At 38.2% G+C, this 19825-nt stretch overlaps 1 protein-coding gene across 1 annotated transcript in view; it reads left to right on the forward strand.

The window, feature by feature from the left end:
* Positions 1 to 19825, forward strand: part of LOC103514743 (acetylcholine receptor subunit alpha-like) — a 109781-nt gene that overhangs the window by 53628 nt on the left and 36328 nt on the right. The window contains exon 5 of the mRNA XM_017446457.2: positions 17027 to 17207. Within this exon, the coding sequence (XP_017301946.1) occupies positions 17027 to 17207 (181 nt within the window). The remainder of the gene's footprint in view (positions 1 to 17026; positions 17208 to 19825) is intronic.

Below are 19825 nucleotides of genomic sequence, written 5' to 3' on the forward strand. Positions count from 1 at the left end.
TCATTGCTCAATACAAAGATGAATACAATATGCATTTCTTAAACAAGGGTAAAAGGTTGAATGAATCTTTTCTATGGCTCCCTTACAGTCCCATTCATGAGAGAAGAAATTTTAATGGCAATTTCTGGAGAGATTCAGATCTTCCTTTTTGTTCATGAAAGAAGTCAGTTTGCGCTGAAATGATTGGAAATTGGAACCCTTGAACCAATCAAAGGTCTCAAAAATGTACCTATGCTAGCTTACCCACACAAAGCAGGTACCAAATGTTTATGGTTGGCTTGGAGGTACAGTATTAGACATGTTCATAAGCATTGTTAAAGCGCTTGAGAGAGAGAGAGAGAGAGCGGGAGGGAGGGAGGGAGGGAGAAAGAGAGAGAGAGAGAGACAAAGTAGGTATAGTATAATTTGGCAAGGGCACATTTTTTCCAATTGACTTCTTTCATGATTTGGACAACAGAAACCTTTTGCAGCTCCTCCAAAAGGTCATAAATTTCATGAAACAATCCGCTTGCTTCGCTTGATCAAGGTGGTCTCAAAGTGAGGTCTTGACAAGTGCAATCTCAAGTTTGAATAGATGGACAGTTAAGACCTCACTCATGATACAACCCGAAGTCTACTTATAACTCCTTTGATACTCTCAATAGTTTCTTCAGATTTATTGTCATTTATAGCAAAAACAAATAACATTCGTTCTCGGAACGGCTGGTTTTCTCCTATCCTGTCTCGCTCTCTTTTCGCTTTCGGGACGATAAGACCTTAGCAGTTACAATTCCCTCTATCAAATCTCAAAAAAAAGCTGTTTCCCAAATTAATAATATTATGATCCCCATTCTTATCCCAACATCTCCAACACTGACTCAAAGGGTTAAGTTTATCCCTAGGATAGGGATACAACCCCCATAAATAACTTCTTAACTTTTAACGTTTTTCCCTTTTTGAGTTTTTTCTCCTCTTTTCTGATTTTTGTTTCAGATTTTTTTTTTTGCCTATACTTTTTTTTTCGATTTACCTTTTTTTTCTACCTCCTCCTCTTGCTCTTCCTTGACTTCTGCTTCCTACTCCTCTTTCTTTTCTTCTTCTTCTTCTTCATTCTCCTAGTCTGTCTTCTGCTCTTCTTCCGATTTCTCCTTTTCCTCCTATTACTCTTATATTTTCATTATCTATTTCTTCCCCTATTCCCCATTTTCTACTTTCCTTTTCCCTTCTCTTTTACTCTTTACCTATTGTTTCTTCTCTTTATCTCATTTCTCTTCAACTTTCCTCCTCCTTCCTTCTTGTTTCTCTGACATTCTCCCTTTACCTTACTCTTTAAGTACAATAAATATTCTAATAGGTATCCATTTCATTTCTTCCCCCCTGTCTCCTTCTTCTCATTCTCCACCTTCCTCTTTTACCTCATTTCCTTCGTTTCTTGGTTCAAAAACTTTCTAACTTTTTCTGAAAAACATTTGCGATTTTTTTCTCTCTTGTTTTCGGTGTTTCTGTTCGCTGTATGTTTGGTGCGTAAAGTTGTTTTTATGTTTTAAAGATTTCTACATTTTCTACACCTCTCCTTCTTTCTTCTCCTCCTTTTACACCCCCCTCTCTTTTTTCGTTCACTTTATGCTTCTTAAATGTCTTTACATCTACGTCACCTTTCTTCCTCCTTCCCCTACTCCTTCTTTTTCATTCCACACCTCCCACTCCTTTTCTTCCTTCTCCTCCTCTTCTTCCTTCCCCTCCTTTTTTGACTCTTTGTCTTTTTATGCCTACCTCTCCTCCTCTTTTCTCTCTTCTCTTCCCCTTCTCTCTTCTACTCCTACTCTTTCTTCTCCTTTTATGTTTGTCTTCTTATGTTCGCATATGCTGATGTCGTTACTTACGTGTGAAACATCTGTGAACATCGAGTTTTTGTGTTGTTTTCACCGAGGGGGAATTTTCAGCGAAAGCGAAACTTATCTGATTGGTTCATTTAACTTTTGTCAGCAGAAAGGTAGAAACAAAAGTTGAAGCTCGTAGCTATTCTTGATGGTTAATTGAACGGAAAAGCGAGTTTCAAATTATCAGCGCAGCAGCGACAGCACGTTGAATAGGTACATCAGTTCCCAGTAGATCATTAAAGCAATGTTTCGTGTGGTTAGAATCCTGATGGGTGACCATCTAGCCTCCCCTAAGGCTGAGTTGTTTTTGGTAGGACTTCTCAGAGACAGGAAAGCCCCTTGTTCTTGTTCTTCTTCTTCTACTTCTTCTTCTTCTACTTCTTCTTCTTCTTCTTCTTCTTCTTCTTCTTCTTCTTCTTCTTCTTCTACTTCTTCTTCTCTTACTGCACCTTTTTCCAATCTTATTTGGGGTCTGCGTGTCCCTTGGTCTACCGTCCATCAAATAAGATAGTTTCTACTGCACCCACCAACGCCATTCGTGGTGTATCTTCAGGGCTATTAGAATTTGATATAGCTACCTAGATAACCAAACAATAGTTTCCCCGTATCTCTAAAGACATTTGAATTCCAAGAAAATCCATTTTGATTTCCCTAGGGGCATTTTTTATATGACACCATTTTGAGAATTTATCTTGGCGTTATTACTTCATTTTCTTAGTGTTTCGAGGTGTGTTATCTTAGGAATGAAGACCGTAAGGCGTCGCCTCTTTTATCTATTTTATTAACCTGAGAGTTTGAGAGTTCGAATCCCTTTGAATAATATTTCGATCTTCTTCTTCGTATTTTCCCGTGTTCAAACGGGGTCGGCGCTTTTAATCTGACATTTGGTTTTGGCTACATTACGATTGGATGGCTTCGCAGTTCGCACTCAACTTTAGCAAAGGAAATAATTTCAGGCTGGTATCCTCCATGTTTGAAGTCCCCCAGCCAGACTAAGCTGGTACATCCTCCCTCTTTAAAGTCAGGGAATATGGGAATAACCTCTGGTAAGAGATCCTATTCAAGCCTGTCTATGTCACCTTGTGTGAGAGAGAAAGAACTCTCAGAAGTTAAACGAAAAAGAAAGAGAAAAGTTAGGAAAATTGTTTTTCCATTTTGCATTACTATTTGAATACCTTGGCACCTTTCTCTCTCTCTCTCTCTCTCTCTCTCATTTTGTTATCTCTGGTCTGCTTGTTCCCTCTCTCTTTCTCTCCTTATCCCTTTCTTATCTCTTGAGGTTCTCTCTCTCTTTTCTCAATTTCTCTCTCTCTCCCTCTCTCGCCTTATCATTATGACTTTCTACTTATTCGTACTTTTTACAATTGTGAAAGTAAAAAGTACATTATCACACCACCTCTCTCTCTCTCTCTCTCTCTCTCTCTCTCTTTCCATCTGATTCTTAAGAGAGTTCCTTTATTTCTTTCTCTTTTTCTTTACAAACACATTTTCAATTCCTCTTCTTTCTCCTTCTCTTCTATTTCGCTCTGTCTCTTTCTAGTCTTCCTTATCTCTTTTCTTTTTACATATTATGTCTTTATCTCTTCCTCTTCCTCTCTCCCTCTCTTTCTTTCTTTCTCTCTCTCTCTCTCTCTCTCTCGCTCCCTCCCTCTCTCTCTCCCTCTCCCTCTCTCTCTCGTGTCTATTCCCAAATGTGTCCTTTTTCTTTTACATTTGCAATATCTTCTCTTGATGTATTTCTTCATTACTATTCCAAGTGATAATAAGGTGCTCAAATTGGACATTCTATTTTACATTCCTCATTTCTTTATACTCCTTCGCCTTTCTGCCCTAAGGTCGGAGATTATCCTGATTATCGAATATAGTTCATCCTGGCTGAAACATGGACGGTGTGGTATGGTAATGATGGTAACAATTCCACAATCGAAATCACTTTAATAATTTAATTAACTGGAGGCTAAATTAAAAAATACGTTCGGATTTACAAAGGTCAGGCTCAACATGGAAAAGAAAAAAAAATGCAAAGTACCAGAACTGTGAAAAAAAACCTACCTACTCGGATGAACCAGAAAATAAATCATAAAAAAGGTTTTTTTTTTTTAAAAAAAGAGGAAGAAAAGAAGAGAAGTGAAAGAAGAAGGGGGAGGTAAAGAGCTCTCAAAACGTGTTGACATACAAACAGAAGAGGAGAAACATTACTGGAAAAAAAAGAAAACTACTGAATGCTGACTGGCTGCCTCTTGACTGCGGATTAAAACTATGACAAAACTTTGCCGCTCAAGCGGCGGCGATGCAGCGAAATTCAAGAAGAAGCATAAATAGAGAAAAAGAAAAACACAAGAGTACCAAGGAATCTCGTAATAACAATAAAAATAATGTCGAAATAAAAGAAAAAGAAAACAGCGCATTCGGTTTGAAGGAGATAGCGAAAAACAGGGACGTTGTGCAGTTTAGGTTGGGTGGAAGAGCTCACTGTGTGAGAATCCTGCCATAAAGCCTTGAAAAAAAAAGTTTAAACAAATACGGGACTCCTATTATCAAAATGAGTTGTATTTGCCCCCTTATCGAGAAACATAGAAGGTAGATGCAATGGGGAAAGCCACTTCGAAAGTGTGGGGAAAACACCAAAAGACTTAAACTAATGGTGGGTCCCTTTAAAAGTATGTAAGACCATTTAAAAGTAAAGGAGAGAGCCCAAAAACATGAAATCTCTCCCTTAGTGTATAGGAGAACGAGTAAGACTATTATGACCATTCTATGGAAGAACCAGGAAGTACAAGAGAAAGTCCAAAAACGAAAATTATCCCTCCAAAAGAGTGGGGAAAAATCAGAACCATTGAAGGCCCCTCCAAAGATATGGGGGGAAAGACCAGGAAATGAAAGATCCCTCTCCGTTCCAGAAATACGGCGAAAAGCCCTTTGACCTCCAAATTTCGGCCAAAGGGCTTCCATCTTCCACCCTCCATAGGTCTCAATCCTGCCCCTTAGTATGTGTACCCACGTTATTAAAGGATCGGTAGAAGGTACTCCTATGTAATATGAACAATTTGTATTCAAAGATGTTATGCTGTGGTAAATATGCTAGAATATAATATTACGGGGGAGTCGTAGGTAGTATAATAGCGGAACATAGGTAATGGAACAGGGGAATTGATGAAATGGAATAAGGGAACAGAGGAAATGCACTAGAGGGGTATACGAGTATGTATAAAATGGAATAGAGGGACAGAGGTTATAGAACAGGGGAATAGAAGAAATGGAAATTGGAGGAACAAAGAAAATGGAATACCTTCTCGTAGAGGGGACCAGGAGAAATGTAATACAGGAAAAAGAGTGAACAAAGAAAACGGAACAGGGGAACAAAGGAACTCGAATAGAGGGAACAGAGAAAGTGGAATAGAGGGGAACGCAGGTAACGGAACAAAGGGAAGGAACGGGGGAAGTGAAACGAAATAGAGGTTACGTTTATTGGCTCATGAGTACATGGAATATTTTATGAATGAGCTTTGTCTGTAGCTATCTTGTTATCTCTTAGGTGGATTTCAGTAGCTGTATACGTTCCTAGAGGTTTACTTGTGTGTGTTGTTAGAGGTTTTGTATTTTCATATTAGATGTTGGATCAGGTGGCTTTCAGAACTTTCAGTAGATTATGTAGATACTGTCTACTCCAATCTATGTACTTATTGTACTTAAGTTAGTATCCTACATAAGTAAGTAGGTATTGAGTATGTAGTTCTCACCCCATAATAAAGACATAACATACTATCCTATTCGTAGATACTAGATATCCTAGATATCCTATTCGTGTTCATGATTGCTTATTCAGTTCGGTAACTACTTAGAACTTTATAAAGTCCTCTCTCTCTCTCTCTCTCTCTCTCTCTCTCTCTCTCTTTTCGCAGAATAGTGCTATGCTTTTAATGTTTAGACCATCAGCTTAGGATCAGAAGTCCCATTATGCTAACAGTACAGAGTTGACAGAAAGTAAAAAGAAGAGCTAACCACCATTAAAAATGAATCCCTCGAGCCGACCCGACAGGGCAGAGACACCCACCCAGATCACGGGATTCGGTGAAATTTATTATGTCTCTTGAAATCGAATTCGGGAAAAAAAGGTACCAAAACGGTGAAATGGTGAGATGTCATTTGAACACGCTGGTCGTTCACATAACTCAAAGGTCGAAGGTTGACCACTCCCCGGGGAGGGAAAAAAACATTTCCCGAGGAAAAAAATTGCAAAAAAAAAGGAAAAAATGAAAAAGAAGGGGGGGAATGGAAAATAAATAAAGAAATAGGTTATAGGGAAGGGTGGGGGAACCTAATAAATTTCATTTGACTTTTTTTTCTCTTTTTTTCTCCCTGTGTTAAAACAGGCGAGGCGTTTTGTGCTCCCTTTAGGGTAGAATGGGGTAACTGAACGACTGGAAAAATGAGTGCAAAATTGACTGTATGTACTGGCTACCTACTTTCATAGGTATAGGTGTACATATACATATTAGGTATACGCGTATACGCTATGTAGTAGGTAGTAGGTACTCGTATGTACTTACTTACAAGTTACTTCCGTGAGATAGGACAGGCACCTATCTCACGGTGTTGTTTAAACCTTTTTTACGCCCAGAAACAAAATCTGGTTTGTACTGTTGTAATAGTACATAGTATCTATCATTCTATCAAGCTTTGAGAATACTTCAGATTTCTAGGCTTATTCTCTCCTCTTGGGGTAAACTGACCGAGGCCCATTTCTGCTCCAGGCCATAGAATGAGTGTGAATAAAAATGTCCCAACATCACTCGTGCCCATTTACCCCAGTTGACCCTACACACTATACTGGTCTCAAGTGAAATAATTTCCGAAAGTGCCTTTGCAGTATTTAATATTAAATTGTACATGGGAGTAGGATGGGATAAGAGGAGGAGAGGGAGGGAGAGACGGAGGGGTAGGAGGAAAAGAGGGAAGGGAGAAGGAGAAGAGAGGGGAGGAAGAGAAGGGAACAGAGGAGAAAGAGGAGAAGGTGGCCCAATGCCAACACTGTTTGGAGAGAAAAATCGTGTTCCCTATAGGCCTTGTCCTTTAAAGAAGGAGAATTGAGAGAAGGTAGAAGAGACAAATTGAGAAAGAAGGACATCCCATCCAAAGAATAAGACAGGAGAGGAACAAGAAGTTGAAAAGAAAGAAATGAGACGAGAAACGAGAATAATGAAAGAATAGGAAAGTGTAAAGACAAAAAGAAGTGTATGAAGAGAGCAGAAAGAATAACTATAGCAAAACGGATGGAAAGGGATAAAGAAAAAGAAGTAGAAAGATAGAAATGAGGAGGAAGGAAGAATAGGAAAGTCAAAACCAGAAATAAAGGCAGTGGAAAAAGGAATACAAAAATAAGGAGAGAATGAGAAGGACGGCGAAGATGTACAATGAGGAGAAGAAGGATAGGAAAAAAGAAAGGAGGATATCGAAGGAGGAACAGAAAGAAGAAAAAAAGAAATGGAAAAGGAGGAGAAAGAAAAAGAAGAGGGAAGATAAAAACTGAACGGGAAGCAGAACATAGAGGAAAGAAAGAAAAGAGACAACAATGGGAAGAGAAATGGAGGAGGGATATCACAAAGAAAATGGATAAACAAAAGAGCGGATAGAGAACAAAAGGAATAAAAACTTTTATAATTATTAAAACCGGGAGAGAAAATTTTCAATTAATTACAAATGACAATGTGGCAATAAATTGAACCGTGTTGTAAGCTTGTAAGTTGTAAGCTAGCTAATTGTAAGTTGTAAGCTAGCTGATTGTAAGTTGTAAGCTAGCTGATTGTAAGTTGTAAGCTAGCTGATTGTAAGCTGTAAGCCTGTGATTTGGCCTGTTCAGAAATATTGCAGATATAAGACGTATTGACTACTGATGAGATGTTCTTCTTCTTCTCCTTTTTCCTCGCCCTTTCCCGTGTACAGACGGGGTCGGCGTGTTTCGTCAGCCTCACCCTAGTTAGGGCTGATTGCTTTGGGCTGACATTTGCTTTTGGCTACAAATTTTACGAGTGGATGCCCTTCGCACTCGATCTGTGCTATTTCTTTGGCAAGGGAATAGAATGAACAATAGATAGTTTAAATAAATAACACCTACCTACATGTATGTGTATAGCTATGTACCTAGGTATCTATTTATTAGAAAGCTAAGTAGAGGTACTTTATGTGTACCTAATGTTCTTCTTTAATAAAATTTTGCAATGAAAAGTTTTCGATGAAAAAGATAATGAAAATTTTCATGTTTTGCTCGTTCATTCCCTCCTCTCTCTCTCTCTCTCTCTCTTTCCCTCCCTCTCTCTATATCTCTCTACCTCCCTCTCTCTCTCTCTACCTCCCTCTCTCTCTCTCTCATGACTTGCTATTACACCATAATGTTCTGGGACGTTGTTTATCAATGATGGCACTTCTCTCTCTCTCTCTCTCTCTCTCTCTCTCTCTCTCTCTCTCTCACTTCCTCTCTCCCTCCCTCTTTCTCTTCCTAATCTTGTCAACTTAACAAACACCCCCCATTTCCATTCCAGCCAAAATTTTCCGAGGGTGTATCATTATTTCCTGTGAGGTTCAACACGGTGAGTGCTGACGGCTAAAAAAAGTGGGAAGATATATTCATCTTGAAAAATGCCGGAGTACGTGTTGTCCCAGACTTTTCTGAACTTGACCGATCTATCATCTGATTCATCTGTGAGGAGGTCCTAGAAGTGACGCCTTACATTTCCCAGAAAATAAATTGCGTGGGGGCGGAAAGAGAAAGCAGCACGCGATTTCCCAAAATTTGGGAAAATAGTCACTCATCCAGATATCAACAACGTCCAACGTTGCTTAACCCAGTGCAATCAACGTGCTATCACCGGTGGCTTAATGCAAGTAAATTATACACGTAATTTGACCTTTTTTTTAAGAGGTTTGACAGAGGGAACTGTAACTGCTATGGTCTTATCGTCCCGAAACCGAAGAGAGAAGGAAGACAGGATAGGAGAAACCCAGCCGTTCCGAGAACGAACATTATCCCATCAGCTTAGTTGGTAGGATAAAATCCGCCCGGGCGGATTTTATCCTACCAACTAAGCTAACTAGGCTGGCAAAAAGACCAAGTAAACAACCTAGCCCCCTAGCCAAGGGCCGTAAGTAGGTAGACAATCTCAATTAGCACTTATGACCTAACTTATACCTTAGATATGGGTACCTTATTCCTAGTGACAAAATAAGTAAGTAGGAGGTGGTATAGGTACTATTTTTTTTTTTTGCTATTAGTGCGTTTTTTCTCATTCAATTATGGACGAACAATCAGCAAAATTGCTGCCATCAGCAACAAAACAAGACACCAGGCAAAAAAAAGACATTTCAATGTCAATCGGTTAAAAAAAAGACCTTGTGGGCCTACAGTTCCACACTAATAGAATAAGTAAGTACTTCAATTACAAGCATTATTACGTGTATAGAGTTACTTCCAGTGCTGTAGTGGTTACCACGGTGAACTCTGGATTTGGAGGTTGGTGGTTCGAGTCCAAGTCAAGTCATGAAATTTTAGCGTAGTGTATTAAGCAAGAAAAGGCATTTCTGACAAGCATTTATGCTCAACACAATTAAAAAATCCTAAGGAGAACTTCTTTTTCTTCTTCTCTTTTTCTCGTGCTCAGACCGGATCGGTGTTTTTCGTCAGCGTTTCAATTTCTTTGGGCAGGAGAAGAAGGAGAACTTCTTTTTCTTCTTCTCTTTTTCTCGTGCTCAGACCGGATCGGTGTTTTTCGTCAGCGTTTCAATTTCTTTGGGCTGACATTTGATTTTGCCTACAATTTTTTTACGAGTGGATGCCCTTCGCACTCAAGCTTTGCTGTTTATTTCGCGAGGGGAATTTCAGGCTGGTATCCTCTTTGTTTAAAGTCCCCCAGCCAGACTAAACTGGTCTACCCTAACCTACATTACTAGGTATACTCTTATAAAATACCTTATATATGTAGATACTGTGGTACCATCCCATAAAAAACAATTTCCATAGAATCTATGAGAGGAAAAGTCCAAAGGCCGAGGCTTCCCTCATATTAATATTGAAACCCGTTGAAGCTGAACTTTAAGAAAATAGGATAAAGAAGTTACGAGTATTATGAAGATTTTAGCAGGGATGAATTTAGTGAAAACGGGCGGTATTAGGGGATTCGAATTGGGATTTTCCCTGTATAAACTTTTCTAAATAAAACCAACGATTTACCCTTCATTGTTGACAAGCTATCTTCCTACTCACCCCTCACTTAGACCGAGTGGAGCTGGGAAAACTCACCAGCACGCGATTGCCGAGAAGGTCACCCATTTGGTTTCCAACCACGCTCAACGTTGACTTCAGTGATCCATAGTTAACTTGTTCATTCAATGTGCTATCGCCGTTAGCACTGCCGATGTGTATGTCAATAAAGGGCCGTTCCCACTTGTAGTGAGTTTCATCCGATTTTTTTTTCCGAATATCCTGTAGGTGTGTAGGTAATGCAATTTAAATGAGAGTGTTCCCACTAAATGCGACACGATTTTTTTTTCCGAACGACAAGTGGGAACGGCCTTTAGTCTCTGCCTTCAAAACCCGGATTGCAATTTTCCATCCAGTCCTGAGCCCAATATAATACCTATTTGCCAAAAGTTAAAAGTTTCCGTTATTTATTCACCAACTTTTCTGCCTGCCAGAGTGAAAAAGTTTTGCAAAACAATTGATTTCATAATAAGTTTTCCTAGGCTTTGCCAAGAGTCATTTCTCATTCTGAAGAGTTTGAATGGAAAAGAGAACAGAATTCAGAATAACAGATGGATTGTTTAGAAAATGAGGCGACATTGTAGCCAAGCTATAGTTTGAAGACGAGAAAACGCAACGAAACTATTGTTATTGTTGGTAAAACTACCTAATACCTAACAATAATTACTTCTAGGTAGAGAATTAGAGACCCTAGAGGTTTCAATTATGAAATTGAAACAAAAAGGTAGAGAGAGCTGGATAAAATCAGTTTGTACTTTATGCATTGCACATTGCATATCTAGATAGTTACCAGGCGTTCATACAAATTTCCACAATCTGAGTTCCTACATGGCTAAGAACACAGAGAGGTCAAAGTTTGCCAGCCTATTTAGCTTGGCGATTAGAGCGTTTGCCTTGTGCCTGGGTCGCGGGTTCGAATCCCGCCCGCAGCGGGTTTCATCATAAACAGATGAGGTTCGTTCTCGGAACGGCTGACTTTCTAATATCCTGTCTTCTTTCTCTTCTCACTTTCGAGACGATAAGACCAGGCAGTTACAGTTCCCTCTATCAAATCTCTAAAAAAACTACTATACCTGAGAGATTCATTGTAACACAAAAATACCTTCCAAGGTAATATAGGTACCTACATACACAATGCTGCATTATAAATCAAGTACCTTACCTATGTACCAATAAATAGAACATGATTATTTATTACATAGATACCTAGGTAGGTACATAGTTAGCTATCTGTGTATTGTTTTTCATGAACTACCTACCCCCCCCCCTCCAGTACTTTTGCTAAGTACCACTTGATATTGTCTGCAACCAAGAGATATTGGAAGGAGAGAGAGAGAGAGAGAGCAGACCATACATATTGGAGGGAGAGAGACAGAAGAATATGGATATTGGAGAATGAGAGAAAGAGAAAGAGGGAGGGAGAGAGATACGGGAGAGAGAGAGAGAGAAGAAGAAGAAGAGGCGGGGGCGGAGAAAAGAAAAGGTTAAACCCCTCTTTAGAATATTTCCAAACTACTCTCTCTCTCTCTATCTATATGTCTATATCCATCCATCCCTCCACCCTCTCTCTCTCTCTCTCTCTCTCTCTCTCTCTCTCTCTCTCTCTCTCTCTCTCTTATCTTATGCAGTTGTCTATGGTGAACAATATCCTGATGGATTAATAGAGAGAGTGAGTGAGTGAGAGAGAGAGAGAGGAGAGAGAGGAGAGAGAGAGAGAGGATGGGAACAATAAATTTTTTCAGGTCGGTAGATAAGGGTTTTCTGTATAATATGCATTACCATTTGATTCTCCTTTTCAAGTGTATGTCTTCTAATAATAGATTATTTTGCTTCAGTGAGAAATGGGAAAGTGAGAAACGACAAAAAAAAAAAAAAAAAAAAATATATAATAAATAAAAGTAAAAAAATAAATAAAAATTAATATATATATAATAATAAATAATAATAATAACTAATATAATAATAATTATAATAATAATAATAAAAAGCGGTGGAAACACCTCTTTTTCAAGAGTGAAAATCTACAAAACCATAGAGCATTAGAAAGAGGAACGAAGATAACTACATGATTAAAAACAAATGCCTGACACAACATCACTAGAACAATCATGTGCCAAAATAAAATTATAATATAAGTACACACAACATCAACCATCCAGTAGAAGTGTCATTCATCTCAGTCTACTCACATCAGGTAGAAGAGTCTCAGGAGGTTTTTATTGTTTTCGCAAAGGAGTATGAAAGCAAAATGAAAAAAAAAAAGCTGAAAAAAAAGTAATGGGAGCTTTCAGTATTACAGCGCCGGAAAAAAAAACACCAGGTTTTTTTTTTTTTTTTTTTTTTTTTTTTTTTTTTTTTTTTTTTTTTGGCCTGAAATGAGAAAAAAGCACAGCAGGCATCAAAAATAATGTGCGCCGTTATGAAGAAATGAGATAGTACACCCCCTTGTACACTATGGTGGGAAAAAGAAGAAGAAGAGGAAGAAGAAGAAAAAGAAGAAGGAGGAGGAGAAGAAGATGATGAGGAAGAGGAGGGGGAAGAGAAAGAAGGAGAATAGGTTATGAGAAGAACATGAAGATGGTAACGAAGAAAAAGAAGTGACATTTTAGGAAAAACATAAAGAAATAAAATAAAAATGAAATAAACAAGTAAATATATCATACAAGTAGGTAACTATAATCGGATATTTTCTCTCCAAACATAAAAGTTTCAAATCGAAACATTCGAACGATTTCCTTGTTTTATTGGATTTCACCTTGTCCTTTTTCTCTGTCATTTATCCTCCTTTATCTTGTGTTAATCCCCGTCCCTCCTTCTCTCTCTGTTTTTCTCTCTCTCCATCCTTTTACTTTTCTCATCTCTCTTCCTCTCCTCTTTCTCCTCCTTTTTCTCGATAACTTCCTCTTCCTGCTCCTCCTCCATATCCACTTGTTTTCCTTCTTCACCTACATCTTCTTACCTTTCCCTTCCTCTCCTTTACTCTACTTCATCCTTCTCCTCCTCATTTTCCTCTCCTCTCCCTCCTTCTTCTTCTTCTTTTCTCGAATACTTTTCTCTCCTAACACAATCTGGTCAATTTCATTTCGATATCAGATTTTCCGAACAATAAAAGCCATTTAAAGTGGACAAGGAGCATAGTGGTGGGCGAGGACACCGGTCACATAGTACTACAAAACCCAAAATGAGCTCGGGCGCGAAGAGGTTATAAAACTTACTGATTTCTTTTATTTGTCATCTCATTTATTTCCAGAGCTGCCCAACTAATTCGAAATCCAATTTATTTGTTTTCAAAGGAATTGTTAATCTTTTTCTATCTGTTTTCACATCTCTTTAATGTACCTATCTGTGTTTCAGAGGAGTTCTAAATTGCCAATAACAATTATTTTTCTCCAAGAAAGGTGTGTGTGTTTTTTTTTTTTTTTTTTTTTTTTTTTTTCCAAATTTTTTTTTTTGTAAAAGAAGAAGAAGAGAAAGGAGAAGGAGGAGAAGGAGAGAAAGAAGGAAGAGCAGAAGTAGGAAGAGAGGAAAGAAATAGTGGACGAAGAGAAGGGAGAAGAGAAAGAGGAGGAATATAACAAGGTGGAAAGAAGGAGAAGAAGGAGAAGGAGAGAAAGGAGGAGGAGGAGGAGAGAAAGGAGGAGGGTAAGAAGTAGAGAGAGAAGGAGGGTAAGAAGTAGAGGAAGAGGAGAAGTCTTTATTTTTTCGTTCCGGTCGGTGTAACTGCAGTGTAATTTATTAGCTCCTGGAAAGTAGGTAAAGTACTGGCGAATCTGGAACGTGGAACATTTTTAGGTACCTAACTACCTATCCTATAATGGAGGTATCTTGCTATAAAAACATAAAAGGTATGTAGGGACCTTGTTGTTAAAAACAGAGAAGGTATACCTTTTTCACCTTGTGAAGTGGAACAAAGCGGGTACTTTTTATGAAGGGAGAAGAGGGGATGAAGATTGCTTGCGAAATAGAACTAAAATGTGGACTAAAGTTGATAAAAAAAAAAAAATCAAAATTTTACACAATATTTATGCCTACATAATTATGTACGTATAGGTACAAATAATTATTATTATTTAGATTTAGTAATCGGATTAGAGTAACTGTTTGTATAATTAAAATAAAACAAAGAAGCTGAAAAGCTCAAGATTTTATTGTAAGAAACATAAATAATGTAAAATGTAAGAAGTAATTCATTTTATTTTATTTGATAAACTCAGAGGGTTAGCAAAAAAGTCTTACTGTATTATTTCGTAATTTCTTAATAAATAAATGTAAATGTCTTCTTCTTTTTTGTACCAAACAACATCAGTGTTTTATATTTTTTCCTCGCGAGAAATTTTCAACTTCTTCTTTCCCTTTCGGTGTTCTTTCTCCATTTTTCCTCTTCATTTCCCTCCTATCTCCCTTATTTCTTCATTTTCTAGTTCTTCTTACTTTCTATTATTCTTCCTCACCATCGTCATCAGTATTGTTCTCCTCCTTCTCTTCCTTCTTCTTCTTCCTCCTCTCCTTCTTGTCCTTCTTTCTCTTCCTTCTTCTTCTTCTTCTCTTTCTCTTCCTTCTTCTCCTTCTTCTTCGTCTTCTCCTTCGTTTCCTTTGACTCGTTTCCTGTTTTTCTCTATTTTTTCTCCTCCTCGCTATCTCTCCTTTTTCGCGATTTTCTCACTCCATGGTTGCTATAATATTTTCAATTTTTTTCTCTTCTGGAACAACAGTTTCTCTGGTTTTGCTTTTAACATGTTTCCATTCTCAAAGTCATCTGCTTATTAAGTTTTCTTTAGAGGGATTTTTTCATTATTTTTTAGATCCTTTCCTTTTTTAGGTACTTTTGATGTCATCACAGCTAGTATTCATTTTCTTTGCTGAACTGACCCAACATGCAATAAAATTGGTACCTAGTGTTTATTTTGATTGTTGTATGTGCTCGAATGGATGTTGAGTTATTTACAAATAAACCTTTTTATTACATTCAGTTTACACCCCTTTATTAAGACTTCCTGAACTTTTTCGATCAATTTTATTTTCAAATTTGTTAAATCTATTTACAGGTATACCGTCTCTCTGGTGTGAGGTAGAGCTTGCCTTCGTCGCTATTCACAAAATGATTTAACTAATTACTTATCCTCTTCACGCCCAATGTCCTCGCCCGAGGACAAAATTTTTATAGTACTATGTGCCCAGGTATCAAAAGTGTTTTGTGGTACTATGGAATAGATAAAGGGCGTGAGGGGAGGGGACACATACACTCAGTAGGGGATCTCAGTCTTTTGTCTTTATGTATGTCAGGGTAGAGACAAACAACGAGAGATAAAGAGAAAGAGAAGGAAGAAAGAGAGAGACAGAGAGAGAAGAAAGAGAGAGAGAGAACAAGAGACATAAGAGAGAAAAAGAAAAGCAAGGAAAGGAGAGGGAAAGAAAAAAAATGATAGAGAGAGAGGAGGAGGGGAAGGAGAAAGAGGAGGAGAAGGTATGTTCTTTTCATACAACATACAGCAAGTTTTCTGAATTTATATGTTTTCTACCCATGTCTATGTATATATTCTATACATTTTCTATGTACCTCCTAACCACGTATGTATATCTGTAGGTATACCATATTTTCTATCCATGTATATCTAACATCCATTGTTCGTGCATAAATATGTCGGGGTAGTTTCTGCTCTTATTGTTTATACGGCTTACTTTATTGTGTGCAGAAATTATTTTGTGCTGTAAAGGGAGTGGAGGGTAGACTTCTAGACTTACGAGCCGGGGTCAGCACGGGGTCAGTAGTTTACGAAATTCCAGTGAATAGACTTCGGGAAATGAAAAGGCAAAATAAGGAATAGAAGAAGAAGAAGGTGGAAGAGAAGAAGAATAATAAGGAAAAGTAGTAGAATAGGAAGGAGGTAGGGGAGAAGAAGGAGGGAGAGGAGGAGGAGGAGAAGAAGAAGAAGAAGGTGGAAGAGAAGAAGAATAATAAGGAAAAGTAGTAGAATAGGAAGAAGGTAGGGGAGAAAAAGGAGGGAGAGGAGGAGGAGAAGAAGGTGGAAGAAAAGAAGAATAATAAGGAAAAGTAGTAGAATAGGAAGGAGGTAGGGGAGAAGAAGGAGGGAGAGGAGGAGAAAAAGAAGAAGAAGAAGAAGCATAGTGGACCCTTTCCAATATAAAATGTTAGGGACGTCGTATGTACGATAAGGACGTAGTATGTACGAAGTATGTATACGAGTATGTGGTATTATGTGTGGTATACGTACCTACCACCTATCTCTTGAAAATAGCCAACGTATATATACTTAGGTACATATGGTAACATATGTATGTATAGGTAGGTACCTATGTGTGCATTTACTACCCATCTCTTGAACATACCCATGTTTGTTTGTATGTATGTGTCGTACCTTTATCTGTTAAACATAACCAAAATAGGTACCTACTTCTAGTTCTCGTGTGTCCTTACTCGTACTTTGTACCTCTATTAAACATACCGACATACACATAGGTATTTGCGGTTACACAATCAAAGACATTTTAGTTCGTGAAAAAGGAGGAAAAGATGACAAAAAAAAAAAAAACTGGGGAAAAAAGCTGAAGAAGAACAATTTTACGACGAGAAGGAGAAGAGGAAGCCGTAAAAGAAGAAGAAGAGAAAGGAGAAGGAGGAGAAGGAGAGAAAGAAGGAAGAGCAGAAGTAGGAAGAGAGGAAAGAAATAGTGGACGAAGAGAAGGGAGAAGAGAAAGAGGAGGAATATAACAAGGTGGAAAGAAGGAGAAGAAGGAGAAGGAGAGAAAGGAGGAGGAGGACTATATGGACAAAATCTTCATTTTCAAAATTACAAAATTATCTGTACACCTAAGACATGGAAGGAGCCCCGTTTCTGGGTCACCAAATTCGCAATTCCTCAAGTCACCTAATCTGACGCCTTTGCCTCTCTAGCGCGGACGGTAACTTCGAGGTGACCCTAGCCACCAAGGCCACGATCTACTACCAGGGCCTAGTCGAATGGAAGCCGCCAGCCATTTACAAGTCCTCGTGCGAGATCGACGTGGAGTATTTTCCGTTTGACGAGCAGACGTGCGTTCTCAAGTTTGGCAGCTGGACGTACGACGGATTCAAGGTACCAGGAAGTGTGAACGGGGCTTGAAGGCCTTTTGTGGCCTGAGGGTTGGGTTGTAGGCGCGGTGGTGCGAGGGTTTTGCAGGAGAGTGTAAACCCGGCCTTTCATGTCACGGTTTGCCTAGAGATGTATGTACGAGTCTGGTGAGTGATTTATAAAAATGAACTACTCTTTTCAATCTCTTCAGTAAGCTGTGTCCCTCACACAGTCGACGGCCGCCAATCGACCATTGATTGAAGGCCGTCGACTCTGTGTGGAGACAGCTGAAGACTACTCAGTGTACTCAGTCCAGGAGTCAGATCCTGAAACCTGTAACTCGCTCTTGAACTACCTACCTATACTCTACGAGTTTATAAGCTTACGTAGTTTGGATCTTCCTGATTGACTGAGTAGTTCACAGATTAGTTCTCTTTTATAACTCAATCACTTTTACACAACTTTAAGTCTACGGAGGCACACCTTCACCGTAAATTATACTGCTCTCTCTCTCGTCATAAAACATATTTTTTACTTGTCTCGTCAGAATGACATCTTGACTGCTCAAAACGGAGTTTCAAATTGTTGTTTGGGCACATTGCCAATGTGATGTCCTTTTTGTTCATTTTATTATTCTGTGTAATACCTACTGGTTTCAAAGTGTTACAATAATTTTTGTAATACTGATTTCCAAAGTATTACATTATTTTATGTAATACTGCTCTCATAGTATTACACTCTCCTGCCAAATCATTCCACCACTGCGCCCCAGGCAATGTTTTTCGCTGTACATAGCTGATCTTTTCACTTGGACCTCACGATGTATTTCAGTGATTAATTTCCATCTCATTCCATCATGTAGCCGTATTTGTTTTTCGGAAATTTGGATTTTTTTTAAAATTGTTTTTTTCAGCTAATTTTTCTTCTCAATCTGTCTTTAAAATCACACCATATTTTGAATTACTTTGTATTTTCTTGAAGTACTTTTTTAACTGTAAAAACAAAGTATTTTCACAGTTCTTTATCACACTCTTATCTTGTATTAGAAAATTAAAAAAATAATGATGAACTAGTAATAAGGTGTATTATAAATATCACTACAATATGCAACATAAGAAATTTAATTGACCCACAATAATACCAATAAATTTGACACACATTATTTTATAATTAATTATAGGTGTTATTAGAAAAGTAAAAACACATTTACCTAGTTATATTACAAAAATTTCTTCAATTTGTATAACAAATTCAACACTCATTCCCTCAATAACAACATCAACACAAATCCTACAAAAGTCGAGATACAGATGGAAGATTTTAGTAACATTGAAATGTGTCCCGGGGGTGTAATCCTAAACCTGTTTAGTACGCTTTCATTGTTCATATTTCTCTCCCGTATACAGGGTGATAACAAAGTCGTGCTTTGCAATTTTATCTTTTTGGCTATTGGATTTTGACGATGGACCGCTTATGACCCAGTGTCCGTCAAGTTGATTTTAGATGTCTACTCTAGAAGGTAATATCATTGTATTCAATAAAAGCATTCGCCTCCCTCTATTGCCCTAAAAAAGCAAAAAGTTGGGGATATTCAAAATCCACAAAAAAAAACTGGTTTTTGATCTTCCTGAAAAGTTAGCACGTTACTTAATCGCTTTTATGTCTTTATCGGCGATGTTACGACCTATAAATTCCCAGCATCGACCAGAAAATCTCTTTCTGGCCAAAATAAGGGTTAATTAAAAAATGGGTTTCATGATTTTACACCCTATATATCCGTTCTTATTCTAAACAATACACCACACAGAGCAGCATTATTAATGTCTCTCGAAGTACCTATAATGGGTACTTCTCCAATATCTATAGTTTCGTTCATTATGTTTTCAGTTCCATAGTTTTACGGGGAAAAAAATCTCATGACAAGTAACATCCTATGCAAGCAGGTAGTAACTTAAAATAACACTTAAAAAGCTCATAAAGCTCTTATAACAAAGTTATCATTAGTATACAGTGTGCATCAGGTATTCAGGTCCTTTCTGACTCATTGTGAATTGAACTGGTCGGGGGGCACGGTTGGTCCAGTGGTAACGCGCTTGCTTGCCATGCAGAAGGTATACCATCGACAAAAAATTGTACTCGTTTTTCGATTGCAAATATTTCAACGGGTTACTTTCTGGTGTTCTCGTGTTGACCCAGCACCCAAATGGGAAGTATTGTGTCTATTCTCGCCCATCTGATGAGAGGCATACTACGGGATGGGCATGCTACGACACAGGCCACAAGTGTCTAATGTAGCAGTTGTTCCATTGCTACGAAATAAAAACGGCGGTGGAACACTCATATATATAAAAAAAAAAAAAAAAACTATTCCTAAAAAATAAAAAAGCCCAAGGATATGAAAAGAACTTACTTCGCCAGTTAGCTTGGAGAGGAGCGCCTCCACCTTATAAGCTCTAGGTCGTACCCGATCCCAGGGGCGAACTTTATCCTAAACAGATAAAGCTCGTTCTCGGAACGGCTGACTTTCTCCTATCCTGATCTCATTTTCTCTTCGATTTCGGGACGATAAGGCCTTATCTGTTTCAGTTCCATCCAACAGACCATTTGAAAATGCAAAAAAAAAAAAAAAAAAAAAAAAACGG

Source organism: Diaphorina citri, unplaced genomic scaffold, assembly GCF_000475195.1.
Source record: "Diaphorina citri unplaced genomic scaffold, Diaci psyllid genome assembly version 1.1 scaffold45, whole genome shotgun sequence".
Lineage (NCBI taxonomy): Eukaryota > Metazoa > Arthropoda > Insecta > Hemiptera > Psyllidae > Diaphorina > Diaphorina citri.